Raw genomic sequence first — 27,081 nt, 5'->3', positions numbered from 1 at the left:
AAACAACTTATAAAACCCGTACGACTGATAAAACATAATTATTTTAATTTTTTATTTTTAATTATATATGTTACTTAGTGTCACAAGAAATTAAAATAAATTTTTTAATTAAAAAAATTGATTTTAAATTTAAGAAACAAAAATAAATTTATTTTAGATTTCACAGACTAAAAATATACTTAGATTAGATTAAAATTACATGTTTTAAAATTAAAAAAAAATGTTTTTTAAGTAAGAAACAAGAATATAATTTAATTAAAACTATAATCAGCATTTTGGTTCTATTATTGAATCAGCATGCAAACATCATCACATACGTAACTACGTACGTAAGTTTCAGCGGATAATAAAAGGGTGATTCCATTCAAAGGCAACGCGTAGTGAGTTGTCACTGTTAACGAAACCGAAATGTTTACAGTCTTCGAGTACCCTACTCCTTCATTCTAGACGAATACCAAGACCAAATTGAGTAGTTCTTCGTTGTCGTGTCAACTAGGGATACTCTTTCGATTCGCCCCAAGGTCACCATGCAAACGGAGTAACCAAATTGAGACTATGCTTTTCTTCTTTCATATATTTTATTGAAGTGAAAACTAGGCATGGCAACAGGGCGCGTCAAGTACGGGTTTTATGATATTCATTCTTGTTTTCGTGATACAAATTCATCCCCGTACCTATATCTGTACTCATTGGGTATGTGATTTTCATCCTCATCCCCGTTCCCGTCGAGTATCCGGTATACATGTACTTGTTGTAATTTTTTATTTTTTTTTGCAAAAATACATTTAATATTTTTTTTTATTATATTATAATTATAATTAGATTATTTCTTTATCTCATATTTTAATTAAGAGATTTCTTAATAATTACACAATAATAAATTTTCATATTATAATAAATAATTACATATAATAAAATATTAAATTTTTTAATGTAATTAAATCGGGTACGGGTACGGGTACGGGACGGGTATGTATATACCTATACCCGTACCCGGTTTAATTTATCGAATTTTACCTGTACCCGTACCCGTATCCGATTAAACTGGGTATTTCTTGTCAAAGTCGGGACATGTTCGGGTATTACCCACGGGTACAGGTTTGTTTGTCATCCCTAGTAAAAACTAATATATGTAGACCATGGGTAAAAAAAAACTGAACTGGATTGATGATAAACTACACTTCACAAAAAAATCTGTTTGTGAAAAAATTGAATTAAATTATTTAAATATTTTAAAATTGAACTAAATTATTTCAAAACTAAACTAAAGACTTTATAAAAACTAAACTATTTTTATAAATAAATAAAAAAGTAAAAGTTAAATGTGTTTAAATTGATCCATTTTGATGAGCTAGATCAATAGTCTAACAACTTAGACTTCAATAAAAGTGATCCAAAACGATTGTGTTAATTTAACTAAACCCAACCAAATTATGTTGGACCATTAATTTTTCGAGCTTGAACTACTTACAGAGTCTATTTGACCTGACATTTTTTTTATATTTTCCTTTAAAAATTTAGATAAAATAAGGATGGCAAATTTGTCATGTTTTGATGGACCAACAAACCAAATTAGTTTAATTCAAAATACTATAATAGTTTAGTACAGTTCAAATTCTAATTAAATTCAAACTTTATAATATAATTTAGTTTAATGAAATGAAAGAATATTTCAGTTTAGTTTGTCTAAAGTAATATGTGTTGTTCAGTTCAGTTTAACTTCTTTTGAGTCAAGTTGAGTTCAATTCATTTTGCTCACCCATAAATATATAAGTGCATACACATCTATTCACTCAATGAGTATGACTTCGTTAACGATACATGCTAAGTTTGTGAGAGAGCATCCAATTTTAATTCTCATATAATATATCTTTAGAGAGGATAGACAAAAAAAAAAGAACTTTAAGGCAACATTTGGCACACAACAAATTTTTTCGTGTTTAGAAATCATAATTCCTAGAAATTATAATTCTTAGGAATGATGAAAAATTGTTTGGTTGGTCATAAGTATTTCTAGGAATATATTTAAATATTACCTAGGAATTAAGAATTTGTACTATATTAAATAAGAAAATAAAGGTAACATGACACTTTGATCACATTATAATTTTTTTTTTATCTCATGAAAGTTAGTTTTCCACCTCACCCATACAAATATTTTTGGGGAAAACTTATGCAAAAATCATTTACAAGAAACAATGTTTCCTAGGAATGTTATTTTTAAATAACAAATCAAACGTGAAAAATTAACATTCCTAATGTCAAATTCTCATGAAAGTAAAAACATGGAGATTTCAATGAATTATTTTAATTGATGGATTTTGTAATATTTTTTAGTAGAATTTATATATAATTTACTCATCCAACAATCTCATAAAAATTATTAAGATTTCACATGAGTTTTGTTTTCTCTTTTTTTCTCCTTCACCTTTTTTGCTCCTCTTTCTTTTTCCTCCCTCTCTTTGTCTCATCTTTTCTTTTCTCTCTCACTCTTCCCTTTCTTATCTTTTTTTTCTTCTTCTCTCTCTCTCTCTCCCAATGTCTTTTCTATGTCATATTTTATTTCTCTTTTTGTTCATCTCTCTTTTATTTATACTTCTTCCTCTCTCTATTTTTTCTCCCATCTTTTTCTAATCTATCAATATTTTTTGTTACATTTTTATTTATCAATATTGATGCATGATTTATTAATTTTTTATTATTTAAAATTAATTTTGAATTATTAAACATTTATATTATTAATTTTTAAATTATTAAAATTTAAAAAAATGCTAGTTTTCAATAAAATTTCATATTGAAATATCAACTTTTTAAAACATATAATAAAAACACATTTTGAAAATTCTACCAGTTAGTAAATATCATAAATTTAAACATATTGTTCAAATTCCATCGTATGAATGAGAAAATATAAATGTATAAAGTATTGTATGTAAAGAAATATTACTAAAGAGGATATGAAATCAAAATCAATTATTTATTAAAATATTGAAAAATTATTAATTTTATTTTCTTTGAAATCTAATAAAATTAATCCTTTGAAATCTAATAAAATCCTTTCAAATCTTATAAATTTTGAAGATACAAATCCATTAAAATCCTTATTACAAAATCTTGATTAAAAAAGTCTTTTAATAAAAATATTAAGAGTTATTATATTCCTACAAAAAATTTTAAAAAATTTAAAAGTCATTAAATTTCTACGAAGTTTTTTAAAATCCACAAGACTTTTTTGTGCTAAAAAAGTCTCATCAAATCTCAATCCAATACACTTCCTTACTCTTGGTGTAAGTGGATTACTCTCTCTCTCTCTCTCACACACACACACACACACACAACACACACACACACACACACACACACATATATATATATATATGAGTTAGGATCCGTTGACACTACGAATAAGTCTAAAAACTTACAATAAGTCTTATACATTTAATAACTTTTATATAGTGCAAATTTAATCAATTCAATCATTAAATGACATGATATTATACTGGAAATTGTGTATATCAAATTTCATATAATTTAAAAAAATTTAAATATGTTATCCATCACTAGTACAAAATACACATTTCCTAACGCACTTTTATGTCAAGTGTCATCCCCTCAACATAGAAAATGGCATAATGAGATAATTGTAAATATGCCAAAAATATTTTATGACGGGTGTTGACTTACCCATCATAGAATTGTTAACTTACCCATCATAAAAATAACACTCTATGACGGATAAGTCAACACCTGTCATAGAATGCGTTGGTAAGCCTTTGCCAACAACTATTTTATGATGAGTGTTGACTTACCCATCATAGAATGTATTATGACACCTGCCATAGAATGTCCTATTATTGGGTCACAAAAGGGATGTGAACCCATTCACCTCTCTATTATTCTTCTTTTTTCTCTCCGATGACGATTCTACAACTGTTTTGGTGACTCGATGTGCACATCCCTTAGGCAATTCCAGTGACCACCATGAGTAAAACTCTTAGGTGACAAAGGCGAAGCATTCTCCTTCAACTCTTACAGTGCTCTGCTTCGTGCGCACTCCTACGTGGTGCAAATGTTCTTCTCCTTTAGTGGGTTGGTTTTTAGGGTTTAAAGTTTTGATAATATGAATGCTTATCTTCCATTTGTTATCCCTCTATTCAGACGCAACTTCCTCTGTATAGTCATTCACTTCATTGAGCCACTTGCTTCGTTTATCCATTTCCTCAATTGAGTGACTTCCTATCAAGTATGTCTTGTTTTCTCTTTTTCAAGCATTTGTGCTATTGAATGACTGTTAATAGTGGTTTGGTTTGTTGGTTTATTGTTGAATGGTTTGCTAGTTTGGGATTGGTTTGGTTTGCTAGTTTTTTGTTGAATAAGTATTGATAATGGTTTGTTGTTGAATAAGGGCATTTATTTAGTTTGTAGTGGTTTGGGGTTGGTTAGGGTGCTAGTTTTGTTAGCTAGTTTTGGAATTGGTTTGGGGTTTAGGTACTTATTTAGTTGCTTGGTAAACATTATAAATTAATATTTTAATTTATAATATTCATATGTATTATATTATTACTTGTTCTATGTATAATATTTATTGTTATTTTAATTATTAACATGGTTGTTTTTCTCCTTCAGTTGGTTGGTTTTTTGGGTTTAAGGTTTTGATAATGTTAATGCTTATTTTTCATTTGTTGTTCAGACACAATTTCCTCTGTATAATATCATTTCCTCCATTGAGGCACTTGCTCCATTTAGCCATTTCCTCAATTGAGCCACTTCCTATCAAGTTTGTCTTATTTTCTCTTTTTCAAGCATTTGTGCTATTGAATAAGTGTTGATAGTGGTTTGGTTTGATGTTTTGGTTTGTTGGTTTATTGTTGAATGGTTTGCTAGTTTGGGGTTGCTTGGTTTGCTAGTTTATTGTTGAATGAGTATTGATAATGGTTTGTGGTTGGTTAAGGTGCTAGTTTTGGGTTGGTTTGGGGTTTGGATGCTTATTTAGTTGTTTAGTAAACACTATAATTAAGTTAATATTTTAATCTATAATGTTCATATGTATTATATTATTACTTGTAATGTGTATAATATATGTGTGTGTGTGTGTGTTTTATACAGGTTTAGGTTAATTAAAAAAAAGGCAAAATATTAAAACAAAAACTCCACATTCTATGACGAGTGTGACATTACCTGTCATGGAATATGAACATTTTATGACAGGTAATATGTGACACCCATCTACTCCCAAGAGTGATACCATATAAGGATATAAATAACTCATAAAATCTTAATTTATTCTCATTAAAGTCATAAATAAAGCAACTCAGTTCAATTGGAGAATAAATAACGGAGTAGTAGTAATCAAATCATAATTTGAATGTATTGAACTAAAACAAAAAAGGTAACATAATTCTTAAACTACTCCCAAGCCCTAGTGTCACATTGGCATCAAAGCTACCACATGCATATAGATTTCTCCCTGCTCCTCCAAAGACTGAGGATCCTCTTCTGCAAAACATACAAAATATACCAACAAACAAATAGGGAGTGAGAACAATTTCACTTTATAGGGAATGGGCCGCAACCCTTGGTATCTTGTCCCTTTAACGATAAAAAATATAATAGCCATAATTAATACATCAATTTCAATTGTAACCACCATCAATTACACTCACAAACACATACATAGTAATACAATGCGGTGTGCACCTACATTTAAATGCATGGGGTACCTAGTCATTATCATCAAGAATATATAGTTGGTACCTAAACCCCAAGTTGACCTTAGGCTACCAACATAGAAGTGCTCCCACTAGAACACTAACAAGTTTCCACCAAAACCACAGAATCAAGTTCTCACTAGAACCACAGAGTCATGCAAGTATGATGCATGTCTCAATCATGCAATGTTTCTATATAAATACATCGTGATCATCATATGGTTCATCATTCATAAACATCTATAATCATCTACATCTATTTTTATCCATCAAGATAATATTCATCATTCACCAAGCACATATACACATTCATGATCATATAATCAATCAACAATGCCATTGTCCAAACAATTAATTAAAGAAGTAATTCTTGTGTCACTCGTACAAGACCTATCATTCCAATCAACAACATAATAATAATATCATTTAAAACATCATAAAAGGGTCTTTTGACAATCTACATCGGGATTGGAAACCTATGCCCAGCCCCAAGTTGAGACAAGGAGCAACCGGGTCGTCTCACACTCGGCCTCACCAAGTCATGCCCGACTCTAAACCTAGACAAAGAGAACCTTGGTCATCTCACGCCCGGTCTCATCAAGCCACGCTAGGCTCTAAACTGAGACAAAGAGCACCTTGGTCGTCTCACTCCCGGCGTGAACCTCTCCACGCCCGACGTCAAGCACCCAAGCGTAGCGCCGCGTACGATTCAACACTCAAATGCACCAACAACAAAACAGTAATCGATCATGCAAATTCTAATCATCCAAAACTCATTTTTATGTCCAGAAAATAAACCATTTAGTATGCATTCATCAAATTAAATGCCTACGACTCTTGCCCCTAAAATTATCAATTCTTCTCCCTTAAGGTTCTAACCCCTATCTACAAAGCACTTAATTAAATAATTTAAAAACATCAAATTTCCAAATAAAATTCATATTAAGAACTTATTCAATAAACAACATCAAACGCAAATAAGATTTCATCAAACAGAGCACTTATGGGATTAGGGACCAATCCCTCTACCCTTCATGCATAAACCCAATTCCAAAGATGACTGTTCTCACCCCTTCGGTACCTGGAGTGATGCAACGTATGAAATCTAAGTCTCTGCCTCTTCCCTGATGATCTTTTCTCCTTGCTCTCCAGATGCATTCTCTTCAGAGCACTAGAGCGTTAGAAAATGTGAAGATGTACAAAAATGAGTTTTTTTCCACATCTCTTCTAATAAATAACTACCTATTTCTCTAAATCCATTTATCTTTAATTATATCTAATTCTTCTCTTAATGATTAAATCAATTAAAACAAATAAAATAACAACTATTGACCATAAAATAAAGTAAAATTGTTATTATCTTCCTAATTAGTTATTATTAATTATTAAAAAAATCCTAGGATGTTACATAATATCATATCCGTCATAGAATTTGAACATTCTATGATAGGTAACACCACATTCATCATAGAATAAGGGTGACAGTGTCTCATGACCATATTTCATACTCCATATTATAATGGACGTTGACCACCTGATATAGAAAGTAAACTTTTTATGTTGTGTGTTGACCCGTCATAAAATGTGCGGACATTCTATGTCATTGGGATCTATGTCACCTCCCAAGCTGATATAGAATGTTGCAAACACCCATTATAAAATGTCTCATCTGTAGTAGTGCATATATCATGTAGATCGATTAACTTGAAATATTTTAAGAGTTTTACTACTATTATAATATTATTCAATTTAAGTAGAATTGTATATGATACTAAAACTATTTATAATTACTAAGAAGAACATTAGTTTTACGGTATCAGAATTTGAAATAATTAGGTAGAATTTTGCATAGTTTAATTCTGGATGTTAAAAATTTAACCAACTAAAAAATAAAAAATCAATCCAAAAAATAAAAAATGATGAAAAATTGTTATACATTTAGTAAGTATACCAATTGTCATAGATAATAAATTGGACAAAAGTCCAAGTTATCAAATCCACAAGAACTTGAGTTATAATTGTTTAATTAAATATTGGTAATAAATAGATGAATTAATGAAAAGTAAGAATTGTTTAGCATGAAATGTAAAAATTTATGAAAGCAGAAGAATGTAATAAATATACATACCATAGTCGCTTTCAGCGAATTTCGCTCACTTAGAATGAGCAATTTTCTTACTTTTAGTGAGCTAATACTATCTTAAAGGGAAGCTCTCTGACTTGTCTTACTTCAAGCTGGGATTTGGTCACTTTGAGCAAATTTTGCTCGCTCTAATCAAGCATTATACTCGCTTAAGCAAACTAGCTTGATCTCTCAGGTGTAGTCTTTGACTTAACTCGCTCAAAGTGCATCTAATTGGTCTTAGAACAATGGTTTCTATTTGAGACTTGTAGTTTCCAAATTATATTTTCCATGTATTCCATATTAACAAAGAAAAATATAAAAAAAATATCTAATATTAAAAAATTATATCCTAAATTAAAATGAAATCTTGACTAAGTATTTTATAGTCAAAAATAAAAATTTGAAATATAAGATATATTAATATTTGCCTAAATTAAACAAAAAAATACATACATATTTGATAATTATCCAAAATTGCAAACTAGTTGTTTTGTTTGGTTTTTTATTTTTTTAAAGTGCACAATTCAATTTAATTTTCATATTAGAATGTGAAACTGACACAAACTAAATTGAATCACACTTATTATATATAAATATATTTTTTTATTAATAACATCATGTTTTATAGAACTATAAGCTACTAAATTGTAAACTATTAAAAGTTATTTTTTCTCTGTAAATATATATTATAATATATTTGATTTAAAATATATTTTATAAAATTATAAGCTATATACTAAATGAATTTTAGAATGAAAAATATAAATTATTTATAAATTTCAAAAATAATTTTATTTTAAATGATAAACAATATATATATATAAGAAAAAATAATAATATTGTAACTAAACTTATATTAAAGAAATATTTTCATAAAAATAATAAATTTAAAATTAAAATTAAATACATTAAGCAACCAAAATTTTATATCATTTTTATACTTTAAATTTTATTTTTGACACTCGAATTTTAAGCAAATAATAGAATATTATATATTTTTAATTAATTTTTAAATAACAAATTTTTAAAATTACAAAAATTGAATTAAATTAAACCATAAAAGTTTGATTTGATTTAGTTTTCAACCGTACTTAATTTGTTTTTTCTAAAGTGGTTCAATCACATTTAAGTCAAAAATCAAATTACACTATAAACATTCCTAAATGTGTGTGAAAATATATTTTTTTCATTTAAAAATAATTACGTAGAGAAGTGATATCACAGACTACTCTTTGCTTTGCACGTGTCACGTGTAGACTGGTAAACTGCCAGTGCAGACAATAATTTTTCAATCAATATGACAATCAAAGAAATTCGTCAACGTGTCAACCAACAATTTCCAATTATCATGTATCAACTCTAAATTTTTTTTTTTTTACATGTTTAGCTAAATTTTCCTAAAATTATTTTTAAAATAAAACAAACTTTTACTTAACTTAAAATTAGTATACATATAATTAATTTATAAAAATTTTCACATATTAATTTCTACTATACATATTTCTAACTTATACATTAATAAATTTAGTAGTTTATAAAAATTATCACTAACTAATATTTTAGAATCTATAAATAGGATAAATTTTATTTTATAATTTTTCAGGTAGATAAAATATATAATAAATAATATTTTGAATATATAAATTATTTATAATTAAATTTTATAATAAAAGTATATTTTATTATATATTATAAAGTTAAATATATTTTTAGTTCTTTAAATTTGGAGTAATTTTTTTTCAAAATTAAAAAGTAATCTTTATGTCTATGTAATTTTAGAAAATATTTGTTTTAGTCCTCCAAACTAGCATTACTGGCACAAGAAGATTAAGTCAATTGTACAGTAATAGTCAACTTTAACATTTTCATTAACAATAATACTAGTAAGTGAATTTTATGTAACAATTTTACTAATGACATTTGAAAAAAAAATTAGAAAAATAATTTTCTAAATTAATTATAGAAAATAAAAAAAAAATATTTGAATTTGGAGGCAAAAGAAATTATTTCAAATTCAAGGGAGCATAAACTTATTTAAACCTCAGTTATATATGAGTCATTTATTTAATTAAAAGTCATCTCTATATATAAATTAAAATAATTCTCTTAAATGAAAGTATTTTTAAGGACCATTATTCAACAATAGTATTTTTAGATATATTTTCTTTGATAGAATCGTATTTGAGATTTTTTTTAATTTTTAATCTCTTTTCATTTATGATTTTCTTTTATATTTCTAAATTAAATTTTATATTTTAAAAGAAATTACCAATAATTAATATAAGTTATATATCATAAGTTTAAAATATAATTTATATAGTAAAAAATTTATTTATTGCAATTTTAATTATAAGATAATTTTTATATACAAAAATATTTATTTATTATAAATTTTTGTTATATAAATAAAAATTTATCTTTACATTACGTAGACTAAAATATTAGTAGTCTCTAAAAAAAATTATTCTAGATAATTATTTTATTTTATAAATGAAGAGGATAGAGGATTTAGTGCCGATAAAAATTTTGAAAAAGATAATAAATTATAAACTTAAATATATTTTTAATATTTTAAATTTCGGTAAAAAATTTTGCTCAAATCTAAAACATATCTTAATAGTATATGTAATTTTAAAAAATGTTTATTTTAATCTCTTAAACCACTTCAATATCATTTACAATAATATATTACACAATGACAATTGAATTCAATATAATGTTTTAGTTAACAATAACACTAAAAAGTAAATTTTATGTGACAAATTTAGTAATTTACTAATAACATGAAGGTTAAATGACAATTTTTTTAAAAAAATTATAGGACTTAAAAGTATTTTATTTGGGACAAAAAAAAATATTCCAAATTTGAGGGAGTCACATCATTTCGGAGATTCGCATCTTATATTTGATATTTATCAAAGTAAGAGAGAGTAAGTAATCCTATTCTAAAATATGAAATATTTGAAGGAGAAATCTCAAATTTGTAAATTGTGATGTGGTGTTTAGGTTTAATTCTATAATCTTCTTATGTTTAATTAGGCTTCATGTATATGATTGGACAATTGAATTTGTATAATTGTGTGAAGGTTTGTATCATGCAATTTTTTCACAAATTTTGCTGTTCTAAACGTGTATGGTCTGACTTGGAAGACTAACTTTCATCATTTTTATTTTATTTTATTTTGAATGAAAACATAGCATGAAAAAAAACACACACACTGAAGTTTGCTATTATAAAATTAATGCATCAGGAATAATTTTCAAGTTTTCACATTTCTCTTCCTCCATTAACCTAAACTCCTAGCTCCTCCGTCGTTTATTTCATTTTTGGCTGTCTCACAAATTTCTCATTTCCAGCTTCATAGTCAAGAGTCAAAGAGCATCCCAAGCTAAACGATTATATTCTTTTTCTTAACTTAATTTATATATACTTGGTGTTGGTATGTTATTCTCAATCATTTTCTTTTCTTTTTCTTATGAGACCTAAACCTCTCTTTCTTCTTTAACCATTTCTATTTCTTTTTTCTTCGTGGAAATTAATGATTTGTTAATGATAATTTATTTAAAACTTGTTCAAAGACTAAGTTTTTTACTTCACTTATCAAGAGTTCCATCTATTATCATCTTGAAGTTCTATCTATTATTATCTCTTCAAGATCAGGGAAGCTCTTGCTATTTTACTTATTTTGGTTAATAAAACTCTTTTTAAATAGCATGGTATGTATAAAATTTTATGGCATGGATGGCTTGATTATTGATGAATTAAGGCATGAAAAATGACCTATTTTGATGCTTATTGTAAATGCTTGATAAATGTTTTTTAAGGGTTGCCATTGATGTTTGAGCTCATGGAAAATATATGAGCTTGTGCAAAGAATGTACTACTAGAAAATATTTTATTTTCTATTTTTATTTATTTAATATTTATTTAAAATACTTATAATTAATATGTGCTATGATTAAATTATATTTTTGTCTTTTATTTAGTTTTTAGGTTTATTTTAATTTCTTTATTTATTAATATTTTCATTTTGGTCTTTTATCTCTTAAATTTGGTGTCTTTTTGAAACTAATTATTTTTTCAATTTTCAGACATAATTTTGAATTTTTTTTTATAAATTCAAGACTTGCTTGAGATTTGTCTCATTAGATTCACTTATATGAAAACTTGAAAATAATTTTTAAGAGGATCAAATCAATCCAAATATGAAATATATATATATATATATATATATATATATATATATATATATATATATATATCAAAATAAATATTTTAAAAGATAAAAGATTAAAATGAATTAAAAAAATAAAGACAAGAAAAATATAATTTAGCATATACTATTGAATGAAAAATGACTTGATATGCCTCATTTTGTAGTTAGCATGTGATTGTTAGGGGACATTTAGTACTTGAAATATTTTTACTTTTTTGAAAATCTTAAATCGATAATTCTAATTTCTCATGTTCAATAGTTATTTTAAAAATATCTTAGGAATATAGTTTCATGCAAATTATTTTTATCCCATTTTTTCACAAAAACATTCTCATAATAGAGGTGAGAATCTAACTTTTCCAAGTTAAAGAGAAAGTTTTATATATATAAAAGATCATAATATCCATTTTTAAAATAAAAAAATCTCTCTCTTTCTATTTCTCTCTCTTCTATTTATGTTTCTCCCTCTCTTTCTCATTCTCTCACTCTTTGTCTCTCTCAATCTCACGAATTTGGATCTTCTCCTGCAACTCTCTCTCTCCAGCCTCTCTCAAGCAACAATAATAATCATTGGATATATCTAAGAGTTAATCACCTATACACTGACAGTGTAAAAAATTTTACATTGACAATGTATGGATGATTAACTCTATATCTAATGCCTCAAATTTAATCTTATAAAAATCATTTAAGAAATTACATTAATTATATTACAAAATTAATCAAAATTATTATAATATTATTTAAGAAATCACATTAATTTTTTAATAATATTTTTAGCTGTGTAATAATTAAAATTATTTAAGAAATATATACAATTATATTGATAATAATTAACATTTATTTTAAATTTTTATAAGATTAAAGTTGAGCTATTAGATTAATTTGGATCAATATAACTTAAAAATTTAAAATAAATGTTAACTATTATCAATATAATTTTTATATATTTCTTAAATAATTTTGTTTATTGTATAGCCAAAAACATTATTACAAAATTAATATGATTTCTTAAATAATATTATAATTAATGTAATTTCTTAATGATTTTTATAAGATTGAATTTGAGCCATTAGATATATCTAATGATTATTATTGTTGCTAGAGAGAGACTGGAGAGAGGATTGCAAGAGAGGATCCAAATTCCAATCTCACTCTCCTTCTCTTAGGACTTTTTTACTTAAAAAAAATCCTGCAGATTTTAAAAGACTTTGCATGATTTTCATGACTTTTAAGACTTTGAAGGATTCTGCAAGACTTTTAATCAGGATTTTAATATATTCTATAAGACTTTTAAATAAGGACTTTAATGGATTTTACGGGACTTTTTGAATTTTGTAGAATTTTTGTGGATTTTTGACATATGATAAAATTTCAAAAAAAATTTCATAAATTCAAATTTAAAAAGAGTTAAAGACAAAAATAATAAAAAACAACAATGTCTAAATAAATAATAATAATAATAATAATAATTATTATTATTATTATTATTATTATTATTATTATCCTCTAAAATAACATTCACCCACATATCCATAGCTATACTAGTCCTCCAAGCATTAGCGTTTTCTCGCTCTTGCTCATGAGTTTGAAATAACTTTCTCTCTCCTTTCTCCTTTTATTTCTCTTTCTCTCTCTCTCTCTCTATCTATTTATCTATCTATCTATCTCATTCTCACTCCCCCTATCTTCCTCTTCCCCTCTGCTCTCTCTCTCCTTCTATTTATCTTTCAACCTCTCTTTGTCTTTCTTTGCCACTTTCACTCTCACTCCCCCTTTCTTCTTCTCCTTCTCTCCCACTCTCTCTCCCTCCCATATCTTTATTTTTCTCTCTTTCTCTCTGTCTTTCTTTCCTATATATTATTATTTCTTAACCTTGTCAATTTTAATAATATTATTAAACTTTATTTTGATTTTACAGTTTAATGATATTTGCTAATATTTTTTAATTGAATGAAATGGAATAATATACTTTTTTATTATGTAGAATTTTCTTTATTTATTTCTTTTATTGAATTCTACATTTAAATAATTTTAACTATAAGTTTTCACTTTTTAAAAATAGTTTAATGTCATATTTATAATAAGATTTGAGTAAATAAATATATTTAATGAGATTATTTTTATAAAGGATATTTTTGTAAGAAATATTTATATACTCAATAATATATAGGGAGTTGCTACGGTACCCTCAAAAATCGAGGGGTTTCAATACATTTTTCTATATAAATCTATAAAAGATTCTTAAAAAAATAATTTAATTATAAAATGAATAATCCAAATTATACTTATAAAATAAAAAGTAAGATAAAATTATAAAGATTAAAATTATAAGATTTCAATAATATTATAAAATATTAAAAAAAGAAAAAAATTAATAAATAGTAAAAATAAAAAATTATTAAAATTATAATATAGAAATTCAAAAATTTAAGACAAAAAGATTAAAAATTTACTTAAAAAATTATTAAAATTAAAATATAGAAATTCAAAAATTTTAAGTGAAAAGATAAAAATATACTTAAAAAATTATTAAAATTAAACTATTTAAATATATAAAATAAAAATAAAATGACTAAATAATTTAAAAATAAAAAAAAAATATCATAAATATTATTCAAATAAATTATTAAATACATAAAATATTAAAAAAACTGTACCGGTACCCTCTCAAATAAGATGGGTACCATAGAATTTCTCTATATTATTGTAACCAAATATAAAAATTTTTAATTCTCAAAAATTTTGTATGCATATTCTCAAGAACTTTTATGAGCAATTAAACAAATTTTAGTTATCAACATTTGTTGGCTCAACTGTTGTGGTTGGTCCTCAAGTTTTAAGATCTGAGATTTGAGTCTTGGGTTTGATAAAATAACGAACCTAAAAGGGACAACCTTAATGCAGTCAAGTTCTCCAGAAAGATTAGTTTCTGGTGAAATTAGTAGATAATCCTGTCAATACCATGATATAAAAGAAAAATATATTTTAATTGTTCTAAGGAATTATGGTATGAAAAAACTTTTCTCCCACCAGAAATCAACTTTGTGATTTAATACAATTTAAATGACATTAAATGCTCTAAAATTCTGAAAATATTCAATAAATATTAAGACAAAGCTTTTAACGAAGACTTGACAGATTTTGGACTCAATTTGTCAATTTGGGCTGCTGGATGTTGATGAAGTTTTGTGGTGGGCTACACTCGAAGAAAAAGAATAAAAATTTTGAAGACAAATTGACAGGGAAAATTTAAAATGAATTAAAATAACAGAATATAAATTAAATAATAGTTTGGGAAGAACATGTTTGAAAATCTATTTGGATGCAGACAAATAATCACACTCCAAATCATGAAATATGAAGATAGAGAAATTGTATCATTGACGTTGAATGGGCGTTTAGGGGCATGCCAACAATTCTCCAAACATACTAAAAGTGATTTGGATGCAAAAACTCAATTAATTCTGTTACTTTTTCTGCATGTGTATTGGTTCTATAGATAGATAATATATATTTTTAAAATAAAAATATATTACTTGTATATAGAAATAATCATTCATATATAATCGTACTCATTTATGATTATAGATTATGTTAAACCTTTTAAGATGAGAAGTTGTACAGGCTTTAAATTCTTATATATTGAATATAAAATAAATTATATTAAAATAAAAAAATACTTTGTATATATTCACAATTTTTGATAAAAATTAGTCATATTATATATGATGGTGAATTTTTTGTACTAAAATTATGATTGCTAAAAAAATCATAAATTTTTTATAGTGAAAGAGAAACAACCCCATATATAAAGAGTCATAATCATTCATGGTCATATATCATCTTATGCTTTAGTAATAAGTTTTTTTCTTTTTAAGAAAACATGCCCTTTTAAGGAAAAACAATAGATTTTTTATATTTTATATTTTATGAAAAATATGCTTTTATAAATAGATGCAACATTTTATTAATTTGAAAATATCTAATAGAATATGTTATTTGATACTATCAAGAGAGTAAAAAGAAAAAAGTTAATATTATTTTTCCAAAATTTTTCATGGATTAATAAATACGAAAATGGAGGAAGGGGAAACACAATCTGTACTACAACAAAAACCAACATTTTTCACATTTTAAAAATATATTTATATTCATCCACAATTCATTGTTATTAATAAAAATATATTAATAATGACCTATTTCATAAATTTCCCTTATTTATTTTTTTTCATACTATTTTTATTTAATTAAATTTTGGTTAAATTAATAACTTGGAATCATGAGTTAAACCCTCACCCGTTAAGAACAAATGAATTCAAGATCAAAGTTATAAACTATTAATATATTTTGTGATATCTTTTTATGACAATTACAATATTTGCTTACATCTTGTCCTCTCACCATTGTAAAAATACGAGTATCATCAATAGCTATGATAGTCTGATGCAATCAAAATTCCTTTTATATATTATTAAAGTTCAACCATTATAGTTCTACCAAAATATAAATCAAATATTTCAACCAAAATACAATCAAAATGACAGTTAAAAAAATATAGTTTGACAAAGTATTAATCATCCTAACTTGAAGTTTATCTAAGATGAATGTTCTTTTAGTGACATCTTAAAGAAAATATCATTGTTTGCTTTAGTATCAAGTTTTGTTATCCAAATTTAGAATCTCTTTTATAACATCCTAAATATTATTATTTTCTCTTTCTTTCTATTTTTTTTCTCTTTTATCCATGTCTTTTTCTCTTTTTTTTCAATATGTTAGTTTTCTTTTTCAAAATTGACAATAATAATCTCAATATCAATAGAAAAGTATCTAGAACTTTGACATGATTGTTATTACCAATTGAATTATAACTCCCTCGACACTTGAATCTACTTCTCTTATGACAACTTGATTTTTCAATGAGAACTTCCAAACTTAAAATGAGATTGAATAGTGGACCACATTCCTGAGGTGGTGAAAATTAGTAAGATGATCCTCAGTTATCTGGTTGATAAATTATACATCAATATTGATGGATAAAAATGTAACAAAAAAATTGATAGATAAAAAATAGGAGAAAATTTGAGAAAGAAAGAAGAACAAATAAATGAGAAATAAACAAAAAGAGAAAGAGAATATGAGATAGAGACGCCGCCTTTGTTCCACGCCCATGGTTGCACTCCTGAAGCATCATTACCCAAACCCTCCTTCGAAAGTTTCGATTTTTCATCGGTGACTCACCCAAACCAGACGGTGCCTTTTCACCATCACGAATCTTGCCCAAAACATCTCCTCGGGTCTCCACATCGACGGGGGTGGTGGTGGTCCGTCGCTGGCCGTCGGTGAGAGACACAAACCCTACAAAGCCGTCGGCCCATTGCTGTTAACGGTAGCCAAGCCCCTTCCTGTTCGCGTCGACCTTGCACAAGCGACCTCCGCTCAAGCCCTTCTGAGTTGGAAGCCCTCTGTTACCCGCTGTCTGCATTACGATCACCTCACTCTGCACTCAGCGCGAGCTTGAGAAGGTCACGACATCGTCTTAAAAACTGGCAGCACCTCGCGTCGTCCTGATGGCCACCGTTCCACTGCCCTCTACGTGGACGGTCTTGTAGCCATCTGTGTTCTGTTTTCTCGGTAAGTAAACTCTCCTCTTCCTCTATTTCTTCTTCTTCTCAGGGTTTCAAAAGGGGGAATGGGTGGTACTCAAGAAGGCTTTGGAGGACACCTGAGACAAATTTTGAATAACTCTACGTCTTTCTTCTTCACTAATGTGGCGGAGAATCAAGAGATCTCGGTGCTATGGAAAATTTTCCAAAAATGGGGAAAGGTAGTAGATGTGTTTATCCCCAAAAAACGGGACAACAAGGGACGAAGGTTTGGGTTCGTACGATTCTCTGGTGTCTGCGATGTGGAGGGTTTGGAAAGGAGTCTCAACTCTATTGTCATTGGAGCACGGAGGTTAAAGGTCAACCTCACTCGTCACTCTCGGATGGTGAGGAGCAACAGTCATGTTGTCACTCGGGTGCAACTGGATAGGCAAGGTGTCTCTGGCAGGGTAATGCGTAACCATGGTGTCTCATATGCGGATAAATTAAAAGGAACGACGAGGTTCAACGCTAAGGATTCGAAGGGAAATACGATGGTATCAGCTACGGGGGGTAAAGAGTGGGTGCGGAAAAAGGAGCCTTGGGCTCATCTTCATTTCTCGGTTGATGATGAGGTAATTGAGGAATGTTAGCGATCTTTGGTGGGTCGGCGTCATCGTCATATCCAGTTGGCTACGATACGTTAAGATTTACTACAAGAGGGTCTCCTGGATATCAAGGTGGCAACGATGGGTGATGATATGGTTCTGGTGGAATCGGATGCTGGTGTTAATCTTGAGGATACAGTGGCACTGAATAAAAAGCTCTGGGAGAGGTGGTTTTATGAGTTAGTTGAATGGCATCCGAGGATGGTCTGTGTACAACGTCAGACATGGGTACGTTGCTATGGCATTCCCCTTCATGCATGGTCAGAGAAATTTTTCATTAAAATGGTATCTTCAATGGGGGATTTCGTCCAAGTAGATGAGGATACACGACAGAGAAGGCGTCTTGATTATGCCCGAATTCAAGTGAGTACGACGTACAAGGCGTTGATCAATGAGGAATCACGGGTGTTGGTGAATGATTTATGCTTTTCAGTGCGTTTGGTGGAGGAACATGGAGGACAATTTTTGACAAGAGAATGGGTCAGTGATGATAGCACCTTTGAGGATGTCTCCGTGGATCAGTCACTTGATTTGGAGGATGTGGAAAATTATTCCTCTGAGGAGGATAGAGGTGTGGAGGAAGGGCCACTAGAGACGAAGGCCAAAGAACGTAGTAGTAGTGAGGTCTCACAGGGGATTGTCAATGATGATAGTGGTGGGAATTGCATTGAGGGGGTTACGAAAAGGGTGGAACAGATAGTGGAAGGGGTAAAAGAATCTGCTATGGAAGTTGCTAAAAGTACAGATTTGGGTATGAAAGGTGTTAATGTAATTGAAGGGGTTGGAAACAAAGTTACTAAGAATATTCAAAATGGGGCAGTGGGGAATACGCAGAATGATATGGTGAGCCCGATGAGGGAGGTAGGCGCTGATCAATACGTGGCATTGGTTGATGATGGTGGTTTGATTACCAATAGGAGCAGGGTGATTGGTGAAAAGGAAGGTGTGTTTAGTAGAGGGGGTGGTGTGGAGTGTGATGAGGGAAGGGAGCGAACAGAGGTGGAAGTGGAGGTTACAAATGTGGTGACTTCTAGTGGTGTTAATAAAAAAATGGAGGACATAAGTCTGGATGGTGTGCATCGCTAGATAAGGAATTGGAGTCTGAATCCCAGAATGACCTTCTTGGGCTTAACAGAGACTCCCTTCAAGCCAAATGTGATGAGCCTACTATAAGAAATAATGTGAGAAATGCACTAAAAATAGCTAGAAATAAAATGCAGATCCAAGGAGCACCTCACGATTCAGTATCATTGACGGAAGGTTCTTTGGCTGCTGCGGTGACTGGTGTAGGTGGTGGGAAATCTACGGTGGTCCAGTCAAATGATATTAACAGTGTCAATTCAGATGCGAATGTAGAACGGTGTTGTGACGAAGCCATGGCCGATCGTATTCTCTCTATTTGCAAGAGTCTTGGAATGAAGACGAGGTGCGACAGAAGCTTATGTCCATGGAGCAGAGGGATCGTATGGTGGCGGTTGGTATTAGGGGATCCTTAGATATGCAATGAAAGTTGGTACATTCAATTGTCGTGGATTAGGGGGTGATGTGAAAAGGCGTCGTATATCGGAGCTTATTCGATTAGAGGGGCTAGATTTTATTGCCATACAGGAGTCTAAATTGGAGATGTGCGATAGTACCCTTTGTGCGCAATTATGGGGATCTACAGAGTTCCAGTGGTTTGCTTCTCCTTCTCAAGGCAGGAGTGGAGGTCTACTTTCAATTTGAAACTCTAATCGAGGTAAATTGGTGTTCACGTTTTCTGGTACTGGTTTTCATGGTGTTTGCTTGCAATGGGGTGTGGATGCGTATAGATGTGTGGTGGTCAATGTATATTCTCCCTGTCAGCTAGCGGATAAGCGGCGGTTGTGGGAAGACATAATTATGTCTATGCGTGGTTTTGGGAGTTGTTTATGGTGTATAGTGGGGGATTTCAACACGGTGAGAAGACTAAATGAGAGAAAAGGGGGGATTGGTGACTACGGTGCACGGGATATGGAGGAATTTAATTCGTTTATAAGAGATATGGAGTTGATTGATGTACCACTGGTTGGGAAGCGATTTACTTGGTTTAGGAGTGATGGTTCTATGATGAGCAGGTTGGATAGGGTGTTGATCTCAGAAAGATGGAGTGCTCACTGGGGTGTAGGATTTGTGGAGGTGATTCCGCGTGATGTATCTGATCATTTTCCATTGATTTTGAATCATAAGGTGCTAAATTGGGGTCCTAAACCGTTTCGCTTTAATAATTGTTGGCTTTCCCATTGTGGTATTGAGGGTGTGGTGAGGGCTGCATGGGAGAAACAGGTCCAAGGTCCGTGGGCTGCCCAAAGAATACGAGTAAAGCTCTTGAATGTTAAAAATGCTCTAAAGAAATGGAATATTGAGGTGTTTGGTAATGTGGATACCACGATAAAAAGCTTGACTAATGAATTAAAGGAGCTGGATGCCAAGAATGAGGAATACGTCTTGTAGAATCAGAAAGGAATAGGCAAAAGGAGTTAGTAGATGGGATTTGGTGTGCTCGGAGGAACAAACTAACCTTGCTAGCTCAAAAGGCGCGAATTCGTTGGGGGAAATATGGTGATTTAAATTCCAAATACTTTCATGCTTGTATCAGGGGAAGACAGCGACGTAACCAAATTATAGCTTTGAAGATGGGTGAGCGTATGGTAGAGGAGGTCTATGAGATTAAAGAAGTAGTGAGGTCATATTTTGAGGAGCACTTCAAAGCAAGAAGTTGGCTTAGACCACGATTGTCAGTTGTTGGTTTCCCGGTGTTGTCTAATGAACAAAACGCAAGGTTGGTTGGTGACTTTATTAAGGAGGAGGTGTGTTGTTTATTTAGGGAGAGTGACGGTGACAAAAGCCCAGGACCTGATGGGTTCAATTTTGCTTTTTTGAAGAGATTTTGGCCTCTTATGAAGGTGGATGTGATGGATTTACTTGTTGAGTTTCATACTAACTTGAAGATTCCAAAGGCTCTTCTATCTTATTTTGTGGCTTTGGTCCCCAAGGTTCCTTGCCCTCAAGGTATGACTGACTTTCGTCCTATCTCGTTGCTGGGGTGCTTGTATAAAATTATCTCTAAGGTATTGGCGAATAGATTGCGTGATATTCTTCCATCAATCATCTCAGAGAATCAGTCTGCTTTTATTCCTGGTAGACATATGTTGGAAAGTGTTCTAGTTGCTTCTGAGGCTATTGATTACGCTCAAAAATATAAGAAGTCAATTTTTGTTATGAAGATTGATTATGAGAAGGCATATGACTCTGTCGAATGGGACTACCTGTTGTTCATGCTCCGAGGGTGTGGTTTTCACGAGAGATGGGTCCGATGGATGGAAGCTTGTGTATGTGGGAGAAGCCTATCAACCCTTGTGAATGGGAGTCCTACGACAGAAGTATCTATGGGTAGGGGATTAAAGCAGGGTGATCCGTTGGCACCATCTATGTTCTTAATTGCTGCGGAAGGCCTTAGACTATTGATGAGTAGGGCTTTAGAGATGAATCTGTTTAAGGGATTACACTTAGGCGGTGAAGGTCCACCAATTTCTCTTTTACAGTTCGCGGATGATACTCTGATTATTGGAGAAGCTACTATGCAGAATCTGTGGTGCTTAAAGGCCATCTTGCGTTGTTTCGAGTTAATTTCAGGCATGAAAATTAATTTCCACAAGAGTTGCGTGGTCGGTATTCATTATGGGGCAGATTTCACTAACTTGGCGGCTACTTTTTTACATTGCAAGGTGGGTCAACTACCGTTTAAGCATTTGGGTTTACCTCTTGGTGTAACAGCCCAATTTTCATTGGGCCTTGGACCCAATTCGTTGCCCGGAATGGGCCGTTTCAAAAGTGAAACGGGCCGTTCCAGAATAAAGAATTTGCCTAAAAACGTAATTGAAAACGGGCCATTCCGGTTGGAGAATGGGCCGTTCCGGTTGGAGAACAGCCGTTCTGGTTTGGAGAACGGGCCGTTCTGAAACTGGAACGGGCCGTTCTGCTGGGATTGAGAACGGGCCGTTCCGATTTTGGAACGGGCCGTTCCAGTTGAGATTTTTGCTTGGTTCTGGAGAGTCCAAAACGGCCGTTCCACTTTTGGAACGGGCCGTTCCGGGTTAGCTGAGGCAGTTTCCTATAAATAGGAGGCCTTACCTCTCATTTTCTCACATCTCTCATTCTCTCTTCCTATTCTCTTCTATTCTTTCTTCTTCCCCTCTTCTTTTCTCTGAAGACCATGGGGCACTTAGAGGAGGAGACCAAGAGATCCCTGTTGTAGTTTCAACTGTTGTTTATCCAGGTACGGGGGAAAAGGAAAATTAATTATATGTAGAGTTACATGAGGGAATTGGGTAGAGGAAGAACCCTTAGAGTTATGAGTAATTTTATAATTATTTCTGTTTGGAGAATTAATTATCTTATGTGATTCTGTATATATTTAGGACTACGAATATATGATTTGTTTGTAAAAATGACGCTCTGGAAGAGAGAACGAAATTATAGAAAAGTGCCTGTAAGTTAGGTTTTGGGAAAAATTAGATTATTTCTGTTTGAGGAATTAATGACCCCATTAGATTCTGTATGTGTTGAGGATTAGAAATACATATTTAATTTGTAAGAATGATGATTTGAGAGGGAGAACGAAATTGTAGAAAAGTGTCTGTGAGCTAGGTTTTGGAATAATTAGGGGTTTTATTGTTTATGTTGATAATTCCATTGATTATTATTACATTTATGAATGTTATATTAAATTTATAATTCTATTGATTTAATATTGTATTAAACTGGGGAATTAATTGAGTTTTATATTATTGTTATATTATTGTTATAATGAGTATTCATGGTGAATTGCATGAGGGATGTGTAAATGCTTATTTTGTTAGACTTATCTGTTGAGTATGTGATATGAAATTGTGTATGTGATATGAAATCGTGATATGAGATGAGATGTGGTATGGACATGATTAAGAATGTGATTGCGATGTGTTTCCTCACACTAATGACTAGGGATGGCACGACCCCTGGGTAAGTGGTGCTACAGGGAGGGCGTGACCCTAGCATGGTGTGGGATGAGTAAGACAGTTAACACACATTACTTATGTCGATTATGGTAGCCCTGACATAGGGTTAATTGCAAGAGATTGTATGGATTGTAATGTGATTGTGGTTCCTCACACTCATGCTTCAGGGACGAGCGTACTCCTGAATGATCAGGGATGATACGAACCCTGGGTAGGTGATGCTTCAGGGACGAGCGTACTCCTGGATGATCAGGGATGATACGAACCCTAGTATGGTGTGGGTTGAGTGAGGCAATTAACCCGTATCACTTGTGTCAGATGTGGCGAGGTCTTGGCATAGTGTTAATTGTAAGATTAGCTTGAATTATGGATGTGGAAATGATATTGTTAATCGTAAGATTTATGTGGATTGTGATGGATGGATTGTGATGTGATTGTGGTCTCTCGCACTAATGGCCAGGGATGATACGAACCTTGGGTAAAGGACGAGCGTACCCCTGGCATGGTGTGGGATGTGTGAGGCAATTAATACTTATGTCGGGGGTGGCACTTTTTTACATTGCAAGGTGGGTCAACTAACTTGGCGGCTACTTTTTTACATTGCAAGGTGGGTCAACTACCATTTAAGCATTTGGGCTTACCTCTTGGTGCTAATCCTAGGAAGTTGTCTACTTGGAAACCAATGCTTGATGGCTTACGAAAGCGTCTATCCTCTTAGAAGCATAAGTATTTATCCATTGGGGGGAGAGTGACCTTAATTAATTCGGTTTTGAATGCTATGCCCATCCATTTCCTTTCATTTTTTAAAGCTCCAAACTCGGTGATTAAGGAAATTGTGGTCATCCAACGTGATTTCTTGTGGAGAGGTGTCAAGGATGGCTTGCAAATTCCTTGGGTAAAATGGGAAACGGTGTGTAAGTCAAAGGTTGAGGGTGGACTAGGAATCAAAGATGTCAAATTGTTCAATTGGGCACTACTAGGGAAATGGGTGTGGAGGTGCATGCTCTCTCCCGGTATGTTGTGGGCTAAATTTCTTCATGATAGGTATGGTCGTGTTGAGTCCTTTTCAAATTGCTCAAATGTGGATAGGAGGGCCTCTTGGTGGTGGAAGGATATAGTGGGGGTGCTACAACAAGGGAATTTTTGGTTGGCCGAAAAGACTGAACGCTGTATTGGTGATGGCACTATGACCCGATTTTGGGAGGATAAGTGGATAGGTGGTGTGCGCTTGTTGGATGTCTTTCCTCGTTTGTACTCCTTTGCCTTGGACCCGTTGTCAGTGGTGGCAGATAATGGAACTTGGGAGGGATCTACGTGGGTGTGGCATGTTAATTGGAGAAGAGAACCTTTTGTTCATGAAGGTAGGAGTGTGAATACCTTGTTGGATATGCTTCAGGGCTTGCAGGTTATCTCTTCAAGGCAAGACTATTGGAGATGGATTTATGATAAGGACGGTGTATTCTCGGTGAAAAGTGCGTACCTTTGGCTACAACGCTCGGTAGGTGGAGAACTCAGATACTCTTCGGATTTTCAACTAGTTATAAAAAGTCTTTGGAAATGTAAGGCTCCGATCAAGTGCTTGGTATTTTGTTGGCAGGTGTTATTGAATGCGTTCCTGTGCAAATCATTGTTACAAGTACGTGGTGTGGAGTTGGATAACAATTTTTGTTCTTTTTGCTCTTTGTTTGTTGAAGACCCTCTTCATCTCTTTCTAATGTGCCCGATGGCATTTAATACTTGGTTAGCTGTTGCTAATTGGTTGGAGGTTGCGGTGGTCTTTCCCAATTCTTTAATTTCTCTTTATTTATATTGGACGAATCTTGGTATATATAAAAAACATTCTCACTTTTTGCGGGTAGTTTGGGTTTCTGTTATCTGGTCACTATGGCTTCATCGAAATGTCATTATCTTTCAGCAAGGTACTACAGATTGCAAGGAAGTGTTGGATAGTATTAAATTGCGTTCATGGAAGTGGATTAATAGTTCTGTCCCTGGTTGTTCTTTTAGTTACACAAGTTGGTATTATAACCCGAGTTTGTATTTCTCATAGTTTCTTTCTAGCTTTGATTCTAATTATGTCTTTGTGTCTCTTGTAACGGGTTGGAGTACCCCTTGTACTCCCTTTAATTTAAATTTCTTTTGCTTATAAAAAAAAAATGAGATAGAGAAGACATGAGAAGAGAAAAAAAAATAGGGGAGAAAGAGAGAGAGAGAGAGATGATATAGGAAAGAAAGAGTGAGGAGAAACATAGAAAAAAAAAGATCAGAGAGAGAAAGAATGAGAGTGAGAGAGGACAAAGAGAGAGAAAAAAAGAAAGACAAGGGAGCAAAAAATTATTTTTATATGATAATTTATGTTTATTACAATCTTAACATCATTACAATCTTATTAATTTATGTTGGTCGAATATTGTTATATGAAAAATTCTTTTAGATATGATAATTAATTACCTTTATTTTATTTTTTTTAGATGTTTTTAATTAAATCTCTAAGGGTGTATTGGATTAAGATTTTAAAAGATAATTTTAGGATGAAAAAGTCTTGTAAATTTTAATAGATTTTAAAAGACTTTATAGGAATATCATGACTTTTAGAAATTTTTTTAAAAGACTTTTAAAACTTAGAAGACTTTATTATTCAAAATTTAATGGATTTTGATGAATTTATATTATAAGAATTTAAAGGATTTTATGAATTTTACAAGAAACACATGGATTTACAATACTACAATATTTAATTAAGAAAATATAACATAAATAATAAAGAAAAGTAAAATTAATACAATTTTTCTATCTTTTGACAAATAGTTGTCTCTATCTTTTGACAAATAATTGACTTTAATATCCTCCTAATTAACATTTCTTCACATATCTAAAGTTATACTAACCCTCTATGCATTAACATATTTTCCTTTAGGGATGACAACAAGGTGGGTCGGGTACGAATTTCATGATACCCGTTTTCATCCTTGTGACTCAAACTCATCCCCATCTTTGTACTCATACCCGTTGGGTATATAATTTTTGTCCACATCCCCGTCCCTGTCGAGTATCGGATATACCTGTACCCGTCAATTTTTTTTTTCAAAAAAATACACAATATTTTTAAATTATTTTTCCATTATATTACAATTATAATTAGATTGTTTCTCTATCTCATATTTTAATCAAGAGATTTTTTAATAATTAAATAACTATAAATGTTTCACATTATAATAAATAATCACACATAATAAATATTAAAATTCTTTAACACAATTAAATCGAAAGTAGGTATTAAACCGGGGACGGGGACGAGGATGGGGACAGGTACGGAGACAAATATGGGGCGGGTAAGTACTTATACCCGTACCCGTACCCGTACCCGATTTAATATATCAAGTTTTACCCGTACCAATACTCAATCAAACCGAGTATTCCTTGTCAAAGTCAGGACGTGTTCGTGTATTACGCACGAATACAAGTTTATTTGTTATCCCTATTCTGCTTCATGTACTTGAGTTTGAACAACATGTTTAAAACTATAGTCTTCATTAACTAATAGCATTGAAGATAAATATTCATCCACTAATTCAATTGAAAAATCATCAAAATGACATTATTTGCTATGGAAGTTATATAATACTATATGCTAATACAAATTCAACTTGCGCCTTAAATAGAAATAGAGACCCTAACTTAAAAATTGTAAAACATGGTTTAAAAATACTAAATATCCTTTTGATCATATTTTTTTAAGGATGTATGACATAAATTGAAA

The 27,081-nt window shown here is 31.0% G+C and overlaps 1 protein-coding gene and 1 long non-coding RNA gene across 3 annotated transcripts; one reads left to right on the top strand and one right to left on the bottom strand.

The window, feature by feature from the left end:
• Positions 1-5,261: 5,261 nt before the first annotated feature.
• LOC145953947 (uncharacterized) lies at positions 5,262-7,577 on the bottom strand. 2 transcript variants are annotated; one of them, XR_014431163.1, is made up of 2 exons: positions 6,779-7,577; positions 5,262-5,496 (listed from the first exon to the last, which is right to left on the bottom strand). It is a non-coding gene; the product is annotated as an uncharacterized LOC145953947 (long non-coding RNA). The 2 variants fall into 2 exon arrangements; XR_014431164.1 differs by having other exon boundaries at positions 6,790-7,577.
• Positions 7,578-19,517: 11,940 nt separating this feature from the next.
• On the top strand, positions 19,518-25,371 carry LOC109788686 (uncharacterized). Its single transcript, XM_083068535.1, has 7 exons — positions 19,518-19,766; positions 19,970-20,041; positions 20,149-20,771; positions 20,921-22,049; positions 24,151-24,819; positions 24,919-25,086; positions 25,237-25,371. Exons 1-7 carry the CDS (start codon positions 19,518-19,520, stop codon positions 25,369-25,371), a joined length of 3,045 nt encoding a protein of 1,014 aa, XP_082924661.1.
• Positions 25,372-27,081: the final 1,710 nt, after the last annotated feature.

The sequence above is a fragment of the Cajanus cajan genome, chromosome 1 (assembly GCF_000230855.2).
Source record: "Cajanus cajan strain Asha chromosome 1, NIPB_CcT2T_4, whole genome shotgun sequence".
Lineage (NCBI taxonomy): Eukaryota > Viridiplantae > Streptophyta > Magnoliopsida > Fabales > Fabaceae > Cajanus > Cajanus cajan.
The sequence above is the reverse complement of the archived record's forward strand: the minus strand, read 5'-3'. Positions and strand labels throughout refer to the sequence as shown.

Bases quoted from the DNA above. Each gene is read 5' to 3' on its own strand.
- LOC109788686 (XM_083068535.1), top strand. From the start codon at position 19,518: ATGCAGATCCAAGGAGCACCTCACGATTCAGTATCATTGACGGAAGGT. The intron at 19,767-19,969 runs GTATGGTGGCGG...GGGGATCTACAG, and splicing joins GTCCATGGAGCAGAGGGATC to AGTTCCAGTGGTTTGCTTCT. The intron at 20,042-20,148 runs GTAAATTGGTGT...TCTCCCTGTCAG, and splicing joins AATTTGAAACTCTAATCGAG to CTAGCGGATAAGCGGCGGTT.